This window comes from Corella eumyota, chromosome 5 (assembly GCF_963082875.1).
Source record: "Corella eumyota chromosome 5, kaCorEumy4.1, whole genome shotgun sequence".
NCBI classification, from domain to species: domain Eukaryota; kingdom Metazoa; phylum Chordata; class Ascidiacea; order Phlebobranchia; family Corellidae; genus Corella; species Corella eumyota.
Window position 1 is genome coordinate 249481 of NC_137494.1, and position 20801 is coordinate 270281.

The 20801-nt window shown below is 31.8% G+C and overlaps 2 protein-coding genes across 2 annotated transcripts; one reads left to right on the plus strand and one right to left on the minus strand.

Moving 5' to 3' along the window:
• Positions 1 to 3324: 3324 nt before the first annotated feature.
• LOC145752948 (uncharacterized) lies at positions 3325 to 10234 on the plus strand. Its single transcript, XM_082569325.1, has 15 exons — positions 3325 to 3516; positions 3667 to 3824; positions 4190 to 4344; positions 4436 to 4552; positions 4623 to 4702; positions 4780 to 4840; positions 5064 to 5219; positions 5342 to 5514; positions 5661 to 5818; positions 6177 to 6296; positions 6373 to 6604; positions 7466 to 7544; positions 7835 to 7934; positions 8367 to 8409; positions 9563 to 10234. The coding sequence occupies exons 1-15, from the start codon at positions 3422 to 3424 to the stop codon at positions 9606 to 9608; spliced, it is 1773 nt and encodes a 590-aa protein (XP_082425451.1). The 5' UTR covers positions 3325 to 3421; the 3' UTR covers positions 9609 to 10234.
• Positions 10235 to 10740: 506 nt separating this feature from the next.
• Positions 10741 to 20754, minus strand: LOC145752959 (uncharacterized). The gene is made up of 23 exons (XM_082569339.1): positions 20553 to 20754; positions 20335 to 20475; positions 19788 to 20081; positions 19476 to 19661; positions 19243 to 19360; positions 18751 to 18865; positions 18149 to 18420; positions 17867 to 18051; positions 17095 to 17235; positions 16567 to 16752; positions 16017 to 16125; positions 15718 to 15829; positions 15092 to 15363; positions 14343 to 14527; positions 13799 to 13945; positions 13352 to 13528; positions 13021 to 13129; positions 12648 to 12759; positions 12193 to 12482; positions 11821 to 12002; positions 11476 to 11614; positions 11076 to 11227; positions 10741 to 10998 (listed from the first exon to the last, which is right to left on the minus strand). Exons 1-23 carry the CDS (start codon positions 20620 to 20622, stop codon positions 10886 to 10888), a joined length of 3807 nt encoding a protein of 1268 aa, XP_082425465.1. The 5' UTR covers positions 20623 to 20754; the 3' UTR covers positions 10741 to 10885.
• Positions 20755 to 20801: the final 47 nt, after the last annotated feature.

A 20801-nucleotide genomic window follows, 5' to 3' on the forward strand; every position in this document is an offset into this window, starting at 1 on the left:
CAAATACAAAACATAAACTAGTAGCCTACTAATTAATAAAATGTTGTTAATAATTAGCGGGTAATTAAATATTAATAACCAACTAACCATTAGCTAACAAATCAACTAGCAGACGTGTGAGCGACAGTTAATCGTATCCAAGTGCACCAACTAGCGGCCGATTATTTCAGCTACATAGCTTCATCTAGCGGATGCTAATATAACGGCAATATCTAGTAATGGTACGCCACCTAGAGGTCAACCTTTTTCAAATTATATAATCTGCCTTGGTAAATGCTGAAATGAATGACGCAAACTGACGTAACAACTAAACGACGCAAACTGACGTAACAACTAAACGACGCAAACTGACGTAAAAACTAAACGACGCAAACTGACGTAACAACTAAACGACGCAAACTGACGTAAAAACTAAACGACGCAAACTGACGTAAAAACTAAACGACGCAAACTGACGTAAAAACTAAACGACGCAAACTGACGTAACGACGCAAACTTACGTGTAACTAAACGACGCAAACTGACGTAAAAACTAAACGACGCAAACTGACGTAAAAACTAAACGACGCAAACTGACGTAACGACGCAAACTGACGTAACGACGCAAACTTACGTGTAACTAAACGACGCAAACTGACGTAAAAACTAAACGACGCAAACTGACGTAACGACGCAAACTTACGTGTAACTAAACGACGCAAACTGACGTAAAAACTAAACGACGCAAACTGACGTAAAAACTAAACGACGCAAACTGACGTAAAAACTAAACGACGCAAACTGAAGCGATGTGTTGCAACACGCGCACGAATTTATGTAAACGTAAAACTGACGACTTGTTTAATCTAACTAGGCTGATCCTAGTATTAGGTCATTTGAGTATGATATCTGTGATCAATAATATCCTAAACTTGGTAAGTGAGGCCATCGCCTTAAGGGCAGGGTTGTAGGCCTTTTATTAAGGAAAGCATGTAAAAAGTATGGTGTACAAACAAAAAGTATAAATAAGTTTATTATTAATATAAAATAAAAAAATTATTAAAGAACAAGTATCTCACCTGTATGTTAAAGGAATCACCTTTCTTGGGTCTTTTCCTCACAGCTCATCAATACCTAAACTAACAACTACCTTAAGGCCACATCCAATTCTTCATCTCCTCTTCAAATCACCGTAGAATCGCCTTTTCCACGCTGTCATTTCCTCCAAAACTTGTAACGTCACAATTCCCTCTTCGTTTCTCGTTTAAAGCAGTTCGTCGTTTCCCGGAAGGTCATCATCAGAAACCTCGAAAAAAGAAACAGGGGGCAGTTATCTATGTCTAATAAAGTTTAATATAATATTTATAGTAAACATTTCACCTTATTGCTGGAGGACGATATGTTGCCCTTTTTTTCCTCCATTCTTCATAAGATCATCATCATCAGTTCCTCCATTCCTCCACCTCATCACCAGAAAACTTAAAAAGAGCAGAGAGCAGTCATCTATGTCTAATTACAAAAAAATACAGTATTTTATAATAAACATTTTACCTTGTTGCTGGAGGAAGATATGTTGTCTGTTTGCTCCTCCATTCCTCATAAAATCATCATCAGAATATCCGGCTTCGTGAGGTCGTCATTACCTTAAAAAACAAGGGGCAGTTATCTTTGTCTTATTAGGAATTATTTAGTTATTTACACACTTTTAAAATGGTGCCGTGTTCTGAATATGCGGACTGTTAAACGCCAGACATTAAAATAACGAGTGTCGACACGCGCGCGATCCTACCCCTAACCCGTTGCATATTCAGATCAATAAACTTTATACAAGTTTTAATAATTTTAAACAATATTAATAAAACAATCTACTTAACCCGATTTGTTGAAGTCAGCTTCGTCGAAACATTGATCTTCGGAGAGGATTAAATAAATATTAACAAAATTAAATAACATAAATCTGTTAAACAAAATAAACAATGTTAGTATCGCTTTATGGCTAATAAAACTAACATATCCATCACTAAAGTTCTTGTTCATGTTCTAATGTTACAAAGATGGACGACTTCTACAACTGCAAGACAAACTTAAATGTTTTAAACTAACAAGATTTAGTTTAGTTTTAAGTAAACTCGCTACAACGACTATATTTTGTATTCATCCGCCACGCTCTAAACTGATGATGACGTAACAAAACCCCACCACGCCTAATGTATCCATTCGCGGTTCTTAAAATGCCTTCATTTTATGTTTTAAACTATCGGTTATACGTAAACTTAATGATAATACATAAACTAAACTAAAGAGGTCCCTACTTATTTTAATAACTTCATTTTACTGACTTTAAAAACTAAAATATTAAAAAACAATGGCGGGCGAATCTTTTCACCAAACCAACCACGTGGTTGCAAAACTAAGTTACTTCTTCAGACAGGAAAATTTTGAAGCGCTGCGAGCATTGGTTGCTGGAATTTGAAATCTTAAAAAATCTTTAAAAAAAAAATGAAAAGCGAGTAATTAACTAAAAACGAATTTTTCAGGCGTTTAAATTGGCTTCTAACACAAAGTATTGAAAAAGTTTGACTAAATAACTTTAATGTTACATATTGTCTTGATTTTAGAAATTTTCTTTAAAATGTTTTTCAAAGATTGTTTCACCATATTCCAATAAATTAATTATAAAAATTTAATTTTTATTCAAGCCCACTAAAAACATATTAAATTGATTTTTAAATTTTTTTTTTTGATTTAATTACAAATACCAAGTTTAAAACTGATTAATAATTTAATAACCAACAAATACTAATAATTTTTCAAGTTTACAAACTAAAGAAAAATATTTTACTTTAAATTTTACATTAAAGCTAAGCAGTTATATTTTTTTTAAATTTTTGTGTATTTCAATTAAAAAATATTAAAATTAATGTTTTTATATTTATTCACTTAATTAAAATATATTCTGCTTTCTGCAAAGTTTCTGGCAGAAAAACTGTGGTCATTAAACCATAGACATCGTATATATTTATTTATATGCTGTCTATGGTATCTACCGCGAATTTAAAAGTTTCTGGTAACGAACGAATGTTTAATTTTTTGTTTACATTAAACAAAACTAAAAACAGTAAACAAACTTGTTTTTCGTGAATAAAAGGATTTTATCTTATTTGTATTAAAGTTTGATGTTAAATTTATTGACTATAAATTGTAAATAACAATGTTAAAATACTGGTAAAGCATTTTTTGAAAACTTTTGTAATTTTAATTTCTAATTTAATTAAACTTTATTTTTAACAGGGGAAATTTACGTTACTTTACAATTAGTAAACTCATTTAATGTTTTATAAAAGTTTGAACTAGCAAATTAAGAAATTTACTTAACAGTTCTACATGAAATAGTAATGCAGTTTAAACTTTTATTTTGAAGACATTATTTAAGTTTTTAACTATGAGGTCACAAGGTCACAAAAGTTCAAGTTCAACGATAACAACTTTAATCACAGATGATGAAATTTATAAAACTGAAAATTTAATTTCACCAAAGTAAGTTTAACTTTATTATTTAATAAAACCAAACAATGTTGCATTTATTTTTAATGTTTTTTTACCAATTGATTTTTCATTATATATATTTTTGTGTATACTTAAACTGCTTTAAAAGTAATCTTAAAATTTATTTTTATGTTTTTTTAGAAGAAGTAAAAATTCCCAAACTAGAAGTTCTTCAGCTTCTAGAATGTTGGATGAATATATCCACAATTTCAATAAAATACAAACTTATAAAATGGCAATTTCAATGACTGAAAACTGTACACAAACCCCTATTAAAAGAGAAGCCTTGCATAGAACAAGTATTTTTATTTTTTCGTTATTTTTTTTTTTTTGTTTATATCTTTATCCTCGTTGTGGAAAAGTCGACTTCATGACTTAAACATAGAGTAACATCAGTTACTCCGACCCAGTCTTGAGTTGCCTTAGGCAGTTTGGGATATTATAGATTATAATTGCCCGATAATTATGCTGCTGATTAAGGGCTGGCTCAGCAGGAGTTAATACCGTTTATAGCGCCTTACTTAAGGGCGCTACAGAATGAGATTAGTGGGGATTGAACCGACGACCTCATGTGGGGTGTAGCAAGTGTTCTGACCACTACACCACGCTGCCGGTAAAGCAAACTTTAAAATTCAGATTAATTTATTTTTGAATTATTTTTTAGTGCCGTCCACCCTTGAAAAAGAAATTAAAATGGCCAAAATGTTGTTGCCCAGCAACCACTGTGATGTCACAGGTGATAACTATGATGTCATAAGTGGGATTGACTCTGAAAGTTTAGCAACTGATGAGTTGCTGGCTGCTCCTTCAAATTTTCAGGTTTTTCTTGCATAGAATTTTATGTAGTTTTTGTTTTAAATTAACATCTGTATTTCAATTATTTAATTTAAATTAAATTAATTATTTTTAGGCAAATATTCCAAGGCTTTCAACTAAAAAATATGATCAGGAAAATTTTAATTCAACAGAGAAAGCGAAAAGAAATTTATTGAATTTAAAACAATTTAATAATTCAGCCAAAACCAAGGTCAGATATAAAAGACATTTAAAAAAAAAGATTTTTTACTTTAAAAATAATTTTAATTTGCTTTTTTTAGAATATTATTTCATCTGAAAGCGAAACCAACTTTTCCGACGACTCATTGACTTTAAACGAAATTAATAAGGACAAGAAAAGGTTATTTATTCTGTTATTTTAAAGTAGTTAAGAAATATTTTAAACCAAAATTTATTCAAACCAAATATTTGTTGCAGGAAAAGCAAAACTCGAACAGTTTTACATTTTTCTGGATCTGGTGGTTCAACCACAAGTACTGTAAGTTTTAAATTGTTTCAATTTTAACGGTTTTTATTAAAGTTAATAAAGTTGTTGTTTTATTAAGTGCTGGCTCAAGTGTTTGCTGTGTTTCTAACAACTTGAAAAATTAATTATTAAATATTAAATCAACAAACTTAATTAAAAGTCAGTGGTTTAAGCACAACCAGTTTATTTAACAAATTTCGCTACTTACTTATACTCAAGTTGTTTAACTTTTTAGACGACCACTTCAAACACTTATAAACCTGAGTTGGATTTAACCCCAACGAACCAAACCAATATTAAATCACAATTCCTAACTCAACAAAACCGAGAAGGTTTAAGTGATTTGGAACAAGACATTGATAGGACTTGGAGATTAGTCAATGAATTAAAGGTGACATTAATTTAAAAATTATATTTTATTGGACCTAAAGTCAGTGTTAATAGGGACTGTGAAATTTTTTTACATTAACTAATTTAAAAGTTTTTTAAAAAATGATTTTTTAATATTTTCAGGCTGATTTAACGTCCACCATAAATAACCTCGACCCTAGCAGTGTTTCCCTGGTGGAATTAATCGAGAAATTATCCAGGGTTGCCGTGAGAAAAGAAGAAAAACTGAAACAATCTTTACAACAGCCACTGTTAGATGATAATAATTCACTACATTGCTCAGACTTAGAAACAAGGTCAACATTAAAAAAATTAAAAAATAAACATAAATATTTTAAAGTTTCTGTCTTTTTAAAATTATTTAGATTAAAAAAAATTGTGGATTTATTAATAATCAAAATAAATAATCTTGTTAAATATTTTGTTATTTAAACTTAACCAGATCGACAAGTCAAGACAGTTCTACCTCAACAATGTCACAACCCTTACTTAGTGACAGTTACAATCCTTATTCACTCAACGGAGTGAGTTACACTCCACATCGAGTGAAGTACGGTCACCTTCCTTACTCAACTACAACTGAGTCTACGACACAATCTGGTATTGGTGATGGTTTTGCTAAAATATTTTGGTTTAATAATTAGTGCAATATTTTATTTTATATTTATTTATTCTCAGTGTGGAAGGTCGACTTTACAACCTAAACAGAGAGTGACATTTGTTACCCTAACCCAGTCTCAAGTTGACTTCGACAGTTTGGGATATTATAGATTATAATTGCCTTTTAACTACGCTGCTGATTAATTGTTTAGTTAGCAGGAGTTCATATCATTTATAGCGCCTTACTGAAGGGCCTACATGCAAGCAGTAGTGATTGAACCCAGAACCTCATGTAGTAAAACCAAGTGTTTTCAACAAAAGCAAAGTGTTCCATACTAAAACTTAATAATTTTATCAGATTCCACCCTTCTTACAACTGATAATATTTCAGAAGCCATGAGAATCATCGACGAGAGAAACAACGACAAACAAGATGATTATTACTCAACAGAGTTACCAGCATGGCTACGGGGCAGTGGTCAGTAGTTTAAAAAACAGTTACATAAAAACATAAATTTCTAAACATTTTACTTTTTTAATATTTAATATTTTAGATCCTCGTATTATCTCAGTGTTAACAAAAGCACAAAAAGTCCTAACTACGCCGACCAAACAAAAAGACCAATTTACCAACCATTATATGGACCATACAAACACCATGCAAGCTGGTTCCACACCATATCACCACAATACCACTCTACCCCCCTCCAGTGATGAAAATAGCACAACAGACACCGATATTATTCTAGAGGGCGATAGAGATTGGGAGAAACCAATCCAATCAAGGTAAAAATATTTTTTAAATTTGAAAATTTTTTTAATTTACGCAAGGTGGCGCTGTTGAGTTGTAATTTAGGTTTTTTAACTTAGGCCTAAAATATAAAATTAAATGTAAAAATGTTTTAACTGCTAGGTAGAAGTAGAGAGCTGTAAATGATATTGTTATTTTGATTTCCTATTATATTGTATTTAGTCAACAACTATTTCTATTCTGGGACAAAACTTTTCAAATATTTAAAGATTTTTTCTCCTTTTTTGTTGGGTGAAAGTTGAAGGTTTTGTAATAATGTGTTTGTATTAAATCTTTTGTTGTGAAAATTTCATTTCTTTTGTGTTTTATTGAAACCGTTACAAACTTATTTTCTCCAAAATTTAATGGGTATAATTTGTACAAATATTTTGATAATAAGGCATCATAATAAGGTATAAATTTAACACAACTTTATTGTATATTTCAAGGTTCAAGGGTTAATATATATTAATTTAAAATCAAATTTTAACTTTAAAAAACACAAAGTTGAAATGGTAACCATGGTAACCCTAAATATTTTTCTTCCACTTTAAAATGTAATGAAGCGTTTGGTTGAATTAAGGTTTAAGGGATTTCCTAAAACTTAAATCACTTCAAGAAATGCTCGCTAATATTAAATTGATGGAATTGTTTGTTATATCCAGTATTTAAGTTGTTTATATTCGGGCTAAATGTAAAAATTCATTCTTTAAAAAACGCAATTTGTAATTTATAGTTTGCTATAGAATTCATAATCCTAAATATAACTTTAAATAATTAATTAATTTAAGCATCTTCCTTTTTAGTTTTAACATCAACACCACTTATTAACCCGTTTATAATTACTTTATTTTTAGTTTAAACGAAGACATTTCTGTTTCGCTTTACGTTAAAGGAAAACCAAATCAACTCAATCATTTTATTAATTCCACACAGGTAGTTTTAATTTAACATTTATTTAATATTGCTTATTCTTCATAACGTTAATCATTAAAGGCACAACACGGTATTAATTTCTAAATAACACTAATGCATATTTTAATGTTGAACACTATAGCAAATGTGCAATTATTGCATACCTTTATTTACAACTTTAAACCACAATTTTAAGCCAAACAATTTGTTATTTTTACGTACCACGCTATTAAAAGTTAATCGCTGGTTTATAACATTACAAACTAATAACAAAATGCTTTAAATCCATGTTTAATGTTGATTCGATACAGAACATGGGACTAAGTGGAGGCAATCAACCCGGATCAGTTGAAACCCTTAAAAATATGATTTTTACTTTGCAAGGTTTGCCAACACAAACATTAAAGAAAGGTGAGCATAAGAGTATAGTAATATAACATGTTGTAATTTTATTTGTGTTAAAATATTTGTTTTTTTGGCCTTTTTAAATTGTTTGGGAAAATGAGTAGGGTTGGGTTTTAGATTACAAAATAATTTTACAAAACTTTTCTGTAAATTTACCGCTGTTATTTCTCTTCACTATTACGTAATAATCACATGGAAGTGATGGTGAATGGGGTCACATGACAAATTGGGGTTATTAGGCCACCATGATTTTGTATTTTTTGGTAAATTCTCTCCCAAAAAATTATTAAAAAAAAAAAATAAAATAAAATCATTTTTTTAATTTTTAAAATTATCTAAAATTTTGTCCTTTATTTTAATAAAATTTATAAATGGTCATCTTAATTACTTTCAATTTAACATTTTTTTATATCAGTTTATATTAATTTTATTTTTCAGATGAAATTGAAAATGTGAGCAACGGGGAAAAATCACTGGAACGGTAAAAACAAAATAATGACGTAACAAAGCTGCAATTATGACAAAATAATATTTCAAAATATTTATGTTTTTGTTAAATCGACCTTTAAGTTTATTCAAACAAAATTAAAATCGCGTTCGAAAGAATTTTATTTTTAACTTTTTTTTAAAAGCTTTTAACTCGCGCGAGGTTTCGCCTCAAATGTTACGTAAAAACGCTTACAAACAACCCTATATGACGTCATAATAGGAAGATAAGGGTGTGATAATGCGTGGCTCGTACGTAGTTGAGTTTGTGAGCGATCAATTTTAAAGAATTTTAATGAACCGCGAAGAAATATTTTCAACAAGTTTTAATTAAATAACTTTTAAAATAATTTTATTTTTTTAACTCCGTTTTATTAAATTAAATATTATTTAAAAAATTAACTTTTCCGTTTACCTTTGTGATTTTCTTTATTCATCTGTCGTCATAATCGAATTTGAATCACGTGACCTCGTTGAATCGGTCACGTGACTTTATTGAAAATAAAATCACGAGTTTTCGCAAAAAACTCAAATATTAACTTAAATGATTTTGATCGATGTTCTTTAAACAATTTTGATTGTGACGTCATAATTCAAACTTGCTTTTTTATTGTGACCTAACCCAAGTTGTTAGTTTAACGATATTGGGGTCGATTGTTGAGTTTATTTGCTGAGGGTTGGAGCGGTTTTAAAATTGTTTAATTTTAACTGGACATCGACTTTTGCCCGAATTTAATTTCGAAATTTTAAAATTTGTGTAAAAAATTAAATTATTTATTTTTATTTGCAAAATTCAAGGTTTTATAATTCTAAAAAACACAGCTACTTAAACATTTAATAAATCATTGTTACTGCATTGTTATTGACAATGGAGCAGACGATTGCCGAGAACTGACAATGACTGAACAATGGTTAATAATGAAACGAACAATGTAATAATAATAGGCGTTTGTTGAACCAAAACCAATGTAAAATTGTCGATGTTTTAACAAAATATTTTGTTTAAGAATTCGAGGTTTAGCGTGTTTAAGAAAAAATGTTTTTTTAAATGTTTTTTCACTTTTTAACTTGTTTTTGTGGACGTGATTTTTACCACGTTTTAAAAGAAAGAATTTACCCAAAAAATTTTAAAACTTTTCTCTTCGCAGAGCAATGAAGCATTTAGAAAACTTAAAACGAATCACCCACAAATAAGAAGCACGTGACGTCATGCGTAACTGGGCACGTGATGTTTGTTTTCGCGTTAGCATAGCAACGGGATCCTCTATCATTATGACGTCATATTCTGTCACGCACGAATTGAAAGGCGATCCTCGACATTTGGCGGATGAATACGTTTGACCTTTGGGTTTATTTTTAAACTTTTTAAGACAAAAATTTAGACAAAGTTTTTAAATTTTTAAATATTTTTTTTTAAGTTTTAGTTTTTCATGATCTTTGCAAAATTTGTGAGAAAACCAAACAAAATGGAGACATAAGCATTAGGTTTTTAATTTGTTATATCTTTTAGCTTTTATATTGTATTAATAAATAAACTTTAGACCGTCCAAAAACTTTTAAATATGCCAAATTTTAGTGTCTTTAACGTAAATTTAACAAATCCTTATTCATTTTTGCAAACAAACGACAAATACCAAACAAAATTAACCAAAATCTCACAAACAGAACAAACAAAATTCGCTTAAACAAATCATTAAAACTTTTTTTTGCTTTTTTAATATTAATCATTAAATTACATTTTATTTTACCTTTGTTGTTATCTATTATTCGAACTATCATGTATCGTCCCTTATTATGGTTTTTACTGTGATTGTATCTTATCCTGCATTTTTCATTTAATAAACTTGATTTTAAATATTTTCAAGTGCTAAATCAAACTCCACATTGTGACGTAGACGCCATATACATTTGATGACGTCAGTGTCCCTTGTGACGTCACAAATACCTTTCCAAAAAATATAAAATGAAATCCAAAAAGCAAACTTATTTGTAAGGTTTAAAACCAGACGCATGTTTTTGGGAGCAACTGGACTGGTTAGCTCAAGTTTTTTGTGACGTCACAAGGGGACAGTGACGTCATAGCAACTGGCCTGGTTAGCTCAAGTTCGAATCCAGCCAAGAGCAAGTAACAAAAAGTTAGAAAACAACTTGAACTTGGATCTACTCCCAGTAAGACTTGAAGATTACAAAAAACAAGTTTTAAACAAACAAGAAGACAATATAAGAACCAGTATCAACCCAATCAATACTAATTAGTCACGTGACCAATTATCAAAGTTTATATTGATCTTTTTGGAGATGGCAAAAACCGCTCAAGAATAGAAAAGTTGTCGATTTTTTGATTTATTTTTAATTTATTTCATCGAATTCACAAAAGGAAAGTTTAAAATTCGAGGCGATATATAAAAAGAATTAGTTTTTACTCTGAATTATACAAGAATTACAAGTTTATTTATAAAAGGTCGTTGCATTTAATAACAGGTGTTTCCCATGTTATTTCCCCCAATAAATTGCTGATATTTGGTGAAGAAATTTCTCCAAGTTGAATAATCGTATCTCCATCGAGCATAGACCTCACGAACGTCTAAAAATTAACATTTTAATAAGTTTTTCTCTTCCTTGAAATGGGGTAATTTTATGAAAATAAAGATAAAAACTTACTTGTATATTCGTGGTCTTTACACCAGCACAAGGAACAACCGCTTAAGGGTTCGGTGAGGCACATTTGGGCCGCGTTTTTGCACAAGTTTGTTGGGTAACCTTGAATACAAGCGACTTGGGGAATGTCAAAACCAGGCAACATCATTGTTTGTCTAGTTGGGGAAATTGTGAACAAAAATAATTTAATAATTGAAATATCAAAATTTGTTAAAATGAAAACGTAAAAACTTGGTTTTAAAATTGTCAAAACGAATCGTATTTTTCAAAAGCATAATTTTCATGTTTTAATATTTTTGTTACGCTACATTAATCGCTTAAACACTTTTATAATAATATTATGACTGCTCCCTAAAATATGAATGTCCCGGACTCGCTTAAAATAACAAAGTCTGAAACTTACTGATAGTTTCTGAACTCGACCATCCATCTTGTAAAGAAGTCGACTCTCCAGCTCACATAATCGCAGATCCAACCTTTTTGCATTCCACAACTTGACTGGTCCTCGTAGAATCGATCGCATGGGGACATGATAGAGACTCCTGTGAAATATAACAAGATGTTTAATAAGAAACAGTTCATTAGTGTGGTATAGAGATCGTGGCATTAGATTATGAGCCGAAAGGTTTCGGGTTCAAGTCGCAGCACTCGCTCTTAAGCTCAGTGTTTACAAAAAAATAAAAACTTTTTATTTAAGGATGGCAAAAAATATTTTTAAAAAATTAAAAATTTAAAGTTTTTAAATCACCTTGGCAACCGGGGATTTCCAATTGTTCAAAGAAGTTTTCGAGAATTCCAGAAGCTTTTAGGATAAGTGGAATGTAAGAGTGAGCTTCTTGGGGAATCACCGTGTACAAGAACTGCTCCAACCTTTCTACGTCACATCCTCTCAATGCTCCGGCGATTTGGACTTTCAGGGTACCGTATGCTCTGTGACGTCATATAAGGTTAAATTATGATGTAGTTGGTTTACTGTCGCGTGTTGAGTTATTTTATAAAGTCACAACTTGCGACGTCGGTCTTTCATTGTGATGTCATAATATTGGTCAAAGAGTGACGTAATATATGTTAATTATGACGTCATTAAGCATTATCGAGAAAACTCTACGAAAATACTTACACACAGAATTCCCGTTTAGTTGTAGCTGTGTAGAAACTTCGGACGAAGTCGAGACCGTAGCCAATCAAGTTCCTCAGGAAGTTGTCCCCGCAGAACTCAACCTCGGGAAGTTGGATCGAATCAAGGTCAAGTCCGTCCAGGAATTGTTGCAACAGGGGTGGAATAACCCCGCTTGTGGGGCAAGCAAACTGGTAAATTAAATCCCGGATGTCGTCTCGTCCTTCTAGGTCGGGGATAGCATACAAGATGTCGTCGATGCTGTTGATTTGACCAAGTTGTTCTTTAAGAATCTAAAAAATATTTTAAAATGAGTTTTGCCAAAAATTTTAAAGTTTATGAGTTTACAGGTATAAACATGTTGCTTTAAAGAGCAGAAAATATTTAAAAGCACGGTTAAAAATTTAAAATAATGTCCTAAATATACTTTAGCAAAGCCAATTAATTAACTAACTTACTGGTAAAAATTGTCGAACTTCTGGAATGGCGTCCAATATGGTTCCACAGCTACCGTCAAGACATTGAAGAACAGTGCCTGCCATGCATTGGATTGCTTGATCCAAGTTGTTTCTGTAAATTGACAAAAGTTAGTTCTCTATTTTGTTTCTAGGATCAATACTTGCCACATTACAAAAAAATAAAACTTAATGTTTAGCTTAAATATTAATAAAGATGTTTAAAAAATAAAAGGTAAGTAAGGTCAACAATGTATCAGGCTTGCACTTAAGACTAAGCTTAGTTAAATAAATTTGCTCTGTGGTCTGTAAACCATCATTTTTGCAACAAAAGGTTAAGATATTTGTATTTGTTGTACAAAATCGTTAAACTTACTGACAAACCATGCCGTTCCTGTAAGGATAACCAGCAACTAAACCTCCCAGACAGTCGAAAGTTTTGTTCAATGTTTGCTTGAAAGTACAGCTGGGTAGAACTTGGATATCTACAAGGAATTAAATAAATTAATATTTATATTTTAACAGGGTTTGAAATAGGGCATAATTCCAATTTTGGCTGCACAATCTTTTGATACATATTTATTATAACAATTCTATACATAATGTAGGTTAAAAAAACTAAATATATTCAAACAGATTTTACACAAAAACTAAAATCATTAAAGAGTTAAGTAACTTTTAAAACTTGAAATAAAATTCTATTCTACCTCCTTCGTCGATGTCGCAAACTTGCATTCTCATTGGGGCCAAGCTGAAGGTTGGGCAGAATCGATCATCACAGAAGTTAATGTCGCAAGCTAAAAAGGTTGTTCCTGAGAAAGCTGCTGCATCGTCGCAAGTAAATTGTCCTGCACTGCTGGCGCAAATACCGGTCTCTGATTGAGCTGGGGACCAATTGACATTAAAATTAAGTTTTTGTTGGATGTTTTGTTGTTCAAACCTTTAAATTAACTTTTTCAGAATACTGGAAAATGATGATCAAAAACCAGGTTACCATATTTTTGTGTGTGACGTAGAAAGTACTAAGTTAGCGTAGGGAGTGTATACAAACTAGTTCTTTCTGTGTTTGCATTGGTGTACATACGCTAACTTAAGGCGACTGTAAATTGCGTTGATGTTTATTACCAAGCTTATGAAAAAAACTAAAAACCAACCTATTCCGCCATCGAAGCTAGTTTCGGTTCTAAGAAAAGCGCACTGATCATAACCAGGTGCACAAAGGGCGTAAGTTGAGTTGTCGAAAACGTTCAAATTTGTGCCTTGAACTATACTTCGGGTGCCTTGTGGGCAGATCAAATAACCTGAAAAAAAGAATTGGAGTTTTGGTAATAATAAAAAGATTCAACGTGTACTGGGGAGCTAATGCTAAAAAACAAATCCTAATAACTTGAATTGAAATATAAAAGTATCATAAGGCCGATGATATTTTAGCAAAATTTAACAAAAATCTTTAAAAAACGTACAAAAATTTAGGTAAAAAATACAAAAATTTAAGTGTATTAGAAAATCATTAATGCCAAAAATTTAACCATTTCGCATTGGATTTAAATATTAAAAGTAACATAAAGCCACTGATAGATTTAAAAAAACTAAAAAAAAACTATTTTTATTTATAAAAAACCTAACATTTAAAAAATTAATTAAATATTAAAAGTAACAAAATCCTTATTTGAAAATAATCTATAAACTTTAACTGACCTTCACATCCAGGGAAAACGTAATTGTCTCCAAACTCCTTCAGTATGTTGATGGCCTGGGATATAAGAGGGATGAAACCATGGAACTCAGCTGGGAGTGATGACGTAATAATATCACTGATAACTTCTTCGTTACAGCGACGAGACATCCATTCTATGATGTAATACTGGGATGACGTAAACGCCCTGAAATTTAAAATTTAAATTAACTTTAGTTTTTTGATCACATTTATACGTCATAATTAATCACGTGACTTATAAATGGTTGGTTATGACGTCATTAAATTTAAATTTTTAAGACATAATTTATAATGCAAAAAAATAATTTATTTAAAAACATTTTCTATGAGTTTTCTAAACCGAGCAACTAAATGTCACGTGAGAGCATTTGTAAGCAGTCAAGCGAAGCAATCACGTGACCTTATTGAACGTTTAAAATATGTTCAAGTAGGCATGCGAAGTTTTGTGACTAACGCCACAATTTAGATCAAAATAAATTTAAAAACTCATAAAGTTATAAAATAAGGATCAAAATAGCGGCAGAGTTAGCTTAATAAAGTTATAGAAACTTAAATTAAAAGATGAAATATACGTCACAACTTGAAATGCTAAAAATTAGTCAAAATATATGTTAACGTTTATAAGACAAATTTAACCAATTATCAATAAACAAGTTAACAAAACATAAACTTAATATTAAAAGCTTCTCATAAAAATTAAGTTAGAATAAATCAACAAACACTTACTTACCCGCAAATACTGCTTTTTTCGGTTGCCATAAAAAATTTCCTGGCGGTGCTTACACCAAGTTGGATCAAGTCGTCGACGATTCGGTTATCACAGACTGGTTCTCCGATGTTAAGTTGAGGGATGTTGCTCACTAGTTGTTCGAATAATGGAGGAACTTGACCACCTACTGGGCAGGCAAAAGAGAGAACAATTTCACGAGTATCAGCGTCAAGTTGGAGGTAGTTGAAGATGTCGTCCAAACTTTGAATCTGAGCGATCATTGGTCCAAAACCCTGTGAAAATAAATTAACATTAATAATTGTTTGTGGACAAAAATAGACCAGTTTTAAGTCACGACCTAATAGTAGCTATTACTATGTTTTCGTTCATTTATTCCGGTATGTTATTGGAGCCTTGCGGTTGCGTCATATTTATTTACATGCCGATGGTTTCTGTGGTTAAGTACCGTAAACGCGTAACCAGAAATTACTACAAAATAAAACCTTTAGAAATTGAAACCTAAAACCGAGACCTTAAAAAACGAGTAAACATTACGCATGCCGGTTTAAAATATTACTACCAGTAAAATATAAACTTTTAAAACACAAACTAATTAAACTTGTATTTTATATCTTTAAATATTTTACCTGGATAGCAGATCTAAAGCCGGGGATGGCGTCCAACACAGTCCGACAATTTCCATTCAAGCAAGAACTAGCGCCTTGAGCTACGCACAAAACAGCGGATTCCAAGTTATTTCTGTTAAAAAAATAAACAAATTATTAAATATTAAAAAAACTATTTTCTAACTATTATATATTGTTCTATTAGTTCTTGAATGCAAGCGCTTTGTGCTGCATTTATCAAGAAAATGTATCTCACGTTGTAGTGGTTATTAAACATTGTTCAATATGACTGTAACCCCAACTTTATTTATTCTAATCACCTGCAAATTTGTTGGTCAGAGTAGGGATAACCTTCAAGCAATTGTCGCTCACATTCTGTCAAACCGTTCAAAGTGTCTTTCAACGTACAAGATGGCAGGATCTGGATATCTGGAACATTTAAAAATAAATTTGATTCAGTTTTTTTGTGGCATAGTATAACACCTTAGTATAACACTTAATTTTAGCTAATGTGTTAGGACTTTAGCTTGAATGGGACGTGTCATAATACACTTGATAATATGATACGGTAATAATTTTTAAAGTTTCCTTAAAAGTTAAATTTTTATTTATTTTTTTTAAATTATTCCGCACCACAAATAGTAAGATATTAAGCACTGGATATAATGCTTTTATTCGATGTTAAATAAAAACTTTACAACCCATTATTAACACGAAACTGATGTTAATTTACGTTCAAGTCGTGCATTTGACCTTCCCACATCGAGGATAAAGATATATAAAAATATAAGCGGCAAGACCAAAAACTGCCCTACATAGATGCATGCTGGCAGTGGTATTCAAACTTAGGACCACAAACTGTTAACTTACCTCCTTCTGGGGTTGGGCAATCAACGAGGTTTGATGGTCCAATAAATACTGGAGATGGACAGAAAGCTGTCGAGCTACAATGTGAGATTTCACAACTGCCTAATTGATCGATCAATGGGTCAACTGCTACGTCATCACACGTCACAGTGACGTTAGATGGTGCACAGAAACCAGTTTGAAAGAAACCTAGAAATATTTTAAGATAGAAATGCTTATGAAAATTAGCAGAAAACATGGCTAAATAGTTCTACTAACATTAAATTAAACGTGGTCAATTTTCTATTCTAATATTTATAACAATAAATTTAAACCTTTTATTTAGCTTTAAAACTAACAACGATGTTAAAAAAGAACAATTAAATAAGGTCAACACTCTATCAGACTTACTCTTATAGGACTAAACTTAGATAAAGAAATTCGCGCTGTGAGTTATAAAACGTTATTTTTCCAACAAAGATTAGGATAGTTGTTTAAAATCGTTTAGATCAGCAAAGTAATAGTTTCACTAAAATCAAAATAAATTCTTACCTTCGGTTCCGTTGACGATGTTCGAGCCGTTGATGAGAACGCATTGACTTCCTTCACCACAGTTAACAAAGTTCAGGTTTCCCTCATAAACTCTTCCATTAACTCGGTCTGAACCAACTGTACCGTTTGCACATACTAGAACTAAAAGAAAGATAACGTTGAAAAAGGTTTGGAAGCGTGAGACGCTGATTACTTTGGAATGCGGCGACAATTTTATTCATCGCGAAAAAGCAAACGCGCGCGTTTTTTTTGCTTTAGCCAAATCGGCAGCTGCTTCCATTTTAAACTATATAAAGTCGCTTCTAAATTTATCAAATATAAAAAAACTTAATATTCAAAAATATACAAATAAATACCATAACAATAATAACTATTTAAATCATAAAAACTTTTATTCAAATCCTTTATTTACATACAACTGGCAGTGCTAAGAACACTCGCTACACCACACATGAGGTCGTGGGTTCAATCCCCACTGATCTGATGCTGTAGTGCCTTTGTGTAAGGCGCTATAAACGGTATGAACTCCTGCTGAGCCAGCACTTAATCAGCAGCATAACTATTGGGTAATTATAATCTATAATATCCCAAACTGCCACAGGCAACTTGAGACTGGGTTGGAGTAACTGATGTTACTCTATGTTTAGGTCGCGCATTCGACCTTCTTACACTAAGGATAAAGATTTATACAAAAAAATATATTTATACTAAAAAAATTTTTAATTTAAAAAAATTCTGCCAATACTAATTCAAATCTAAACAAAAGTTTTACCATTTTCACAGCCTGGAATTTCAACTTTTTTAATAAAGTCCATCGCAATGTTCAATGAAGTTAAGATCTCGGGAACGACACTAGGATTCTGCGGCAAAAGATTGGTGAGAATGCCGCCAACATGTTCAAGGCCGCACCGAAGGTTCAAGTTAGAGAAAGCTTGGCTTTTTAATGCTCCGAATGCACTAGGAAATTAAAAAAAAATAAAATAAAAAAACCTTTAAATATTATTGTAAAACTTTAAATCATTAGAACACCTTGTTGTTTATAATATTAACTTACAGGCAAACATCGGAATGTTCAGTTGCCATATAGAATTTGGAGATAAAAGAACCGGCATAACCGACCAGGTCACCAACGAATTCATCGTCACAGAATGGAATTTGTGCCATGACAGGTCCGAATTGACCGAGCAACTGGGTGATAGCAGGGGGTACGAGACCGGGGGTGGGGCAAGTCAAATCGGTCACCAAGTTTCGGACTTCATCGGTGATGTTTGGGATTAAATTTAAAATATCGTTCAAGGTCGCCCCAGGTGGGAAATCCCCGAATCCCTAAAAAATAAATTTAACTTTTAGATTTCATATCGCTGGTGACGTAGTAATTGGTAGAACACTTGGTTCAAAGCGTAAGGTCAAGGGTTCGACTACTGCTGCTTCCATGCTGTAGCGACTTTAAATAAGGCGTTATAAATGATTTAAACTCCTGCTGAGCCACCACTTAATCAGCTGCTAAATATCATGCAATTATAATCAATAATATTCCAAACTACCAAAGTCAACTTAAGACTGGATCGGAGTAACTGATGTTACTCTAAGATTATGCTACAAAGTCGTCCTTCCCGCATCAGAAATGAGAATATAAAACATGAATAAATTGAAAACCTGTAAAACTTGATCCAGGTTCGGTACGAATTGGGCGATCAGAGACAAACAATTTCCACTTGTGCATTCTCCGAACTGGCCGATAAGACATGACACCAAACTGTCCACGTTAGCTCTAAATAAAAATTTAGATGTCAGTTTGTTACAATTATGCTATAGCATGACGATGAGTATTTTACTTAATTTCGGTCCCAATTTAGGTAAACTACAACATGAAAAATATAAGAAAAAACATCAACTATATTTTAGGATTTTAATTATGGATGGGTTAAATGTAAATACGTTTTTAATGTTAGTCAAGAAAGTGGTGCTAAATAAGCTTTCTAACAAATAAATCTTTATATTCAGATTATTTTTTGAGTAAAGTCTGGGCTACAAGGCAAATCATGTGACCTTGGTCAGGATCAAATCCAAAACCTTTCAGCTAATAACCCAATACCTTGAATTACCAACTGACGTTACTTAAAGTTTCAGCAAAATAAGTAAACTTACAAGCACATCGTTTGGTCATTGTAAGGATATCCCGCCATCAGGGGTCCAAGGCAGGTGAAAACACCCTCAAGAGCGCCTCTAGCGGTACAACCTGGGAGAACTTGAACATCGGGGAAACCTGAAAAAATATTTATCCTCAGTTTAAAATTCTTTAAATAAAAATAAGACATGTTTAGAATTTTAAAATTTGGTGATATTATGTCGTATTTTAAGCAATATTCACAATAGTTTACCCTCGTATCCGACAGGACAAGTTTCGTACGTTTCAGCGCATCGAGCATCTCCAGGATTAGATGCACAATCTAACAAAGAACAATTAAGTAATTCCTCTCCAGGGGCGGTAAATTCTCCGAAAACTGCGCAAACAACTTCTTCTGTGTTAAAAGTAGGGAATCCACACAACCCAGTAACAGCATTCACTGAAAACAAAACATTTGTTTTGAGTATGTATTTAAAAAACAATAATTTTACTTAATTTTTGTATATTCGCATTTTTACAAAATCAGCCTCCAGTAGGATTCGAACCTACCACCTCATGCACTTACCAATTGAACCATCAGCAAGTCGGGTTGTAGACCCCACAACTAAACAAGAGTCAGCCCCAATTGGACAATCAGCGATGGTCGAGTTATCCAGCACCACACCTAAGCCATCAATAGTGGCTCTAGTTCCTTGGTGACACCTGAATGGACTGTTGGTAGCAGTGACGTTGCAGTTGCCAGGGTCACATGATATGACGTTACAAAGCTCTAAAGTCTGGTCGGCCGGTATGGTGTTTCTGACGTCATCACAGGTTGGGGTGTACAAGGGGTTGCTGCAAGCCCCCGAAATCACATTGGCTAAAATAAAAATAAAATTTTGAAAGCTAAAATAAGGTTTGTTGTTATTTTGGGCTGTGGAACGAAAGTCTTTGAGTTTAATTCCCAACTAAGCCTTTGTCTATAAAAGTAAACTTTAAACAAGTGTTTTAATATGCTTTCAAATAAACAACTCATAAACAATAAATATAGACATTACTTCATTAAAACCAAATCTACATTATTTTCACTTTACTATTCTGAAGCAACCAACCACAAAGTTCCACCAACTCACCGGTGTAGTTGTTGGCATCAGTAATTTGAAGTCTGTAAACAAGACATTGAGTTGCTTCAACTGGGCACAGAGTTGCTGTAGAGTTGTCAAAGACTGAAGTTCCGTTTAAGCTGGAGATTTGAATTCCACCGAAACAACGAACTAAAAAACGATTAAAAATAAGATTTTTTAACTTTTTAAAATCTGTAAATATTTTTCAAAGGGAAATGACAGCTTACTGTTATCTTCTGCTACATTCGCTGTTGCTAAAGTTATAAAACAAAATAAAACCACAAATAATTTCATCATTTTGAATTTTTAAATCTAAAAAAAATATTTTAATTAAAAAATATTTTAAACTTAATTTTCTAAAGTATTTTTTATTTTAGAATAAGTTAATTAAACTTAATTTTAAAAAGTTGAATATTTAATAAATTTTCAAATATTAATAAAACAAAATCCAATCGTATTAAGAAACGTTCTGTTAA

What these genes read in the sequence shown, in the direction of transcription:
- LOC145752959 (XM_082569339.1), bottom strand. Translation starts at nt 20,622, where the DNA reads ATGATGAAATTATTTGTGGTTTTATTTTGTTTTATAACTTTAGCAACA. An exon ending in AAGTTCGACAATTTTTACCA is followed by an intron (nt 12,483 to 12,647) that starts GTAAGTTAGTTA and finishes AATATTTTTTAG; the next exon opens with ATTCTTAAAGAACAACTTGG. An exon ending in ACTAAACGGGAATTCTGTGT is followed by an intron (nt 12,003 to 12,192) that starts GTAAGTATTTTC and finishes ATGACGTCACAG; the next exon opens with AGCATACGGTACCCTGAAAG.
- LOC145752948 (XM_082569325.1), top strand. Translation starts at nt 3,422, where the DNA reads ATGAGGTCACAAGGTCACAAAAGTTCAAGTTCAACGATAACAACTTTA. An exon ending in ATTAATAAGGACAAGAAAAG is followed by an intron (nt 4,703 to 4,779) that starts GTTATTTATTCT and finishes TATTTGTTGCAG; the next exon opens with GAAAAGCAAAACTCGAACAG. An exon ending in AACACAAACATTAAAGAAAG is followed by an intron (nt 7,935 to 8,366) that starts GTGAGCATAAGA and finishes TTTATTTTTCAG; the next exon opens with ATGAAATTGAAAATGTGAGC.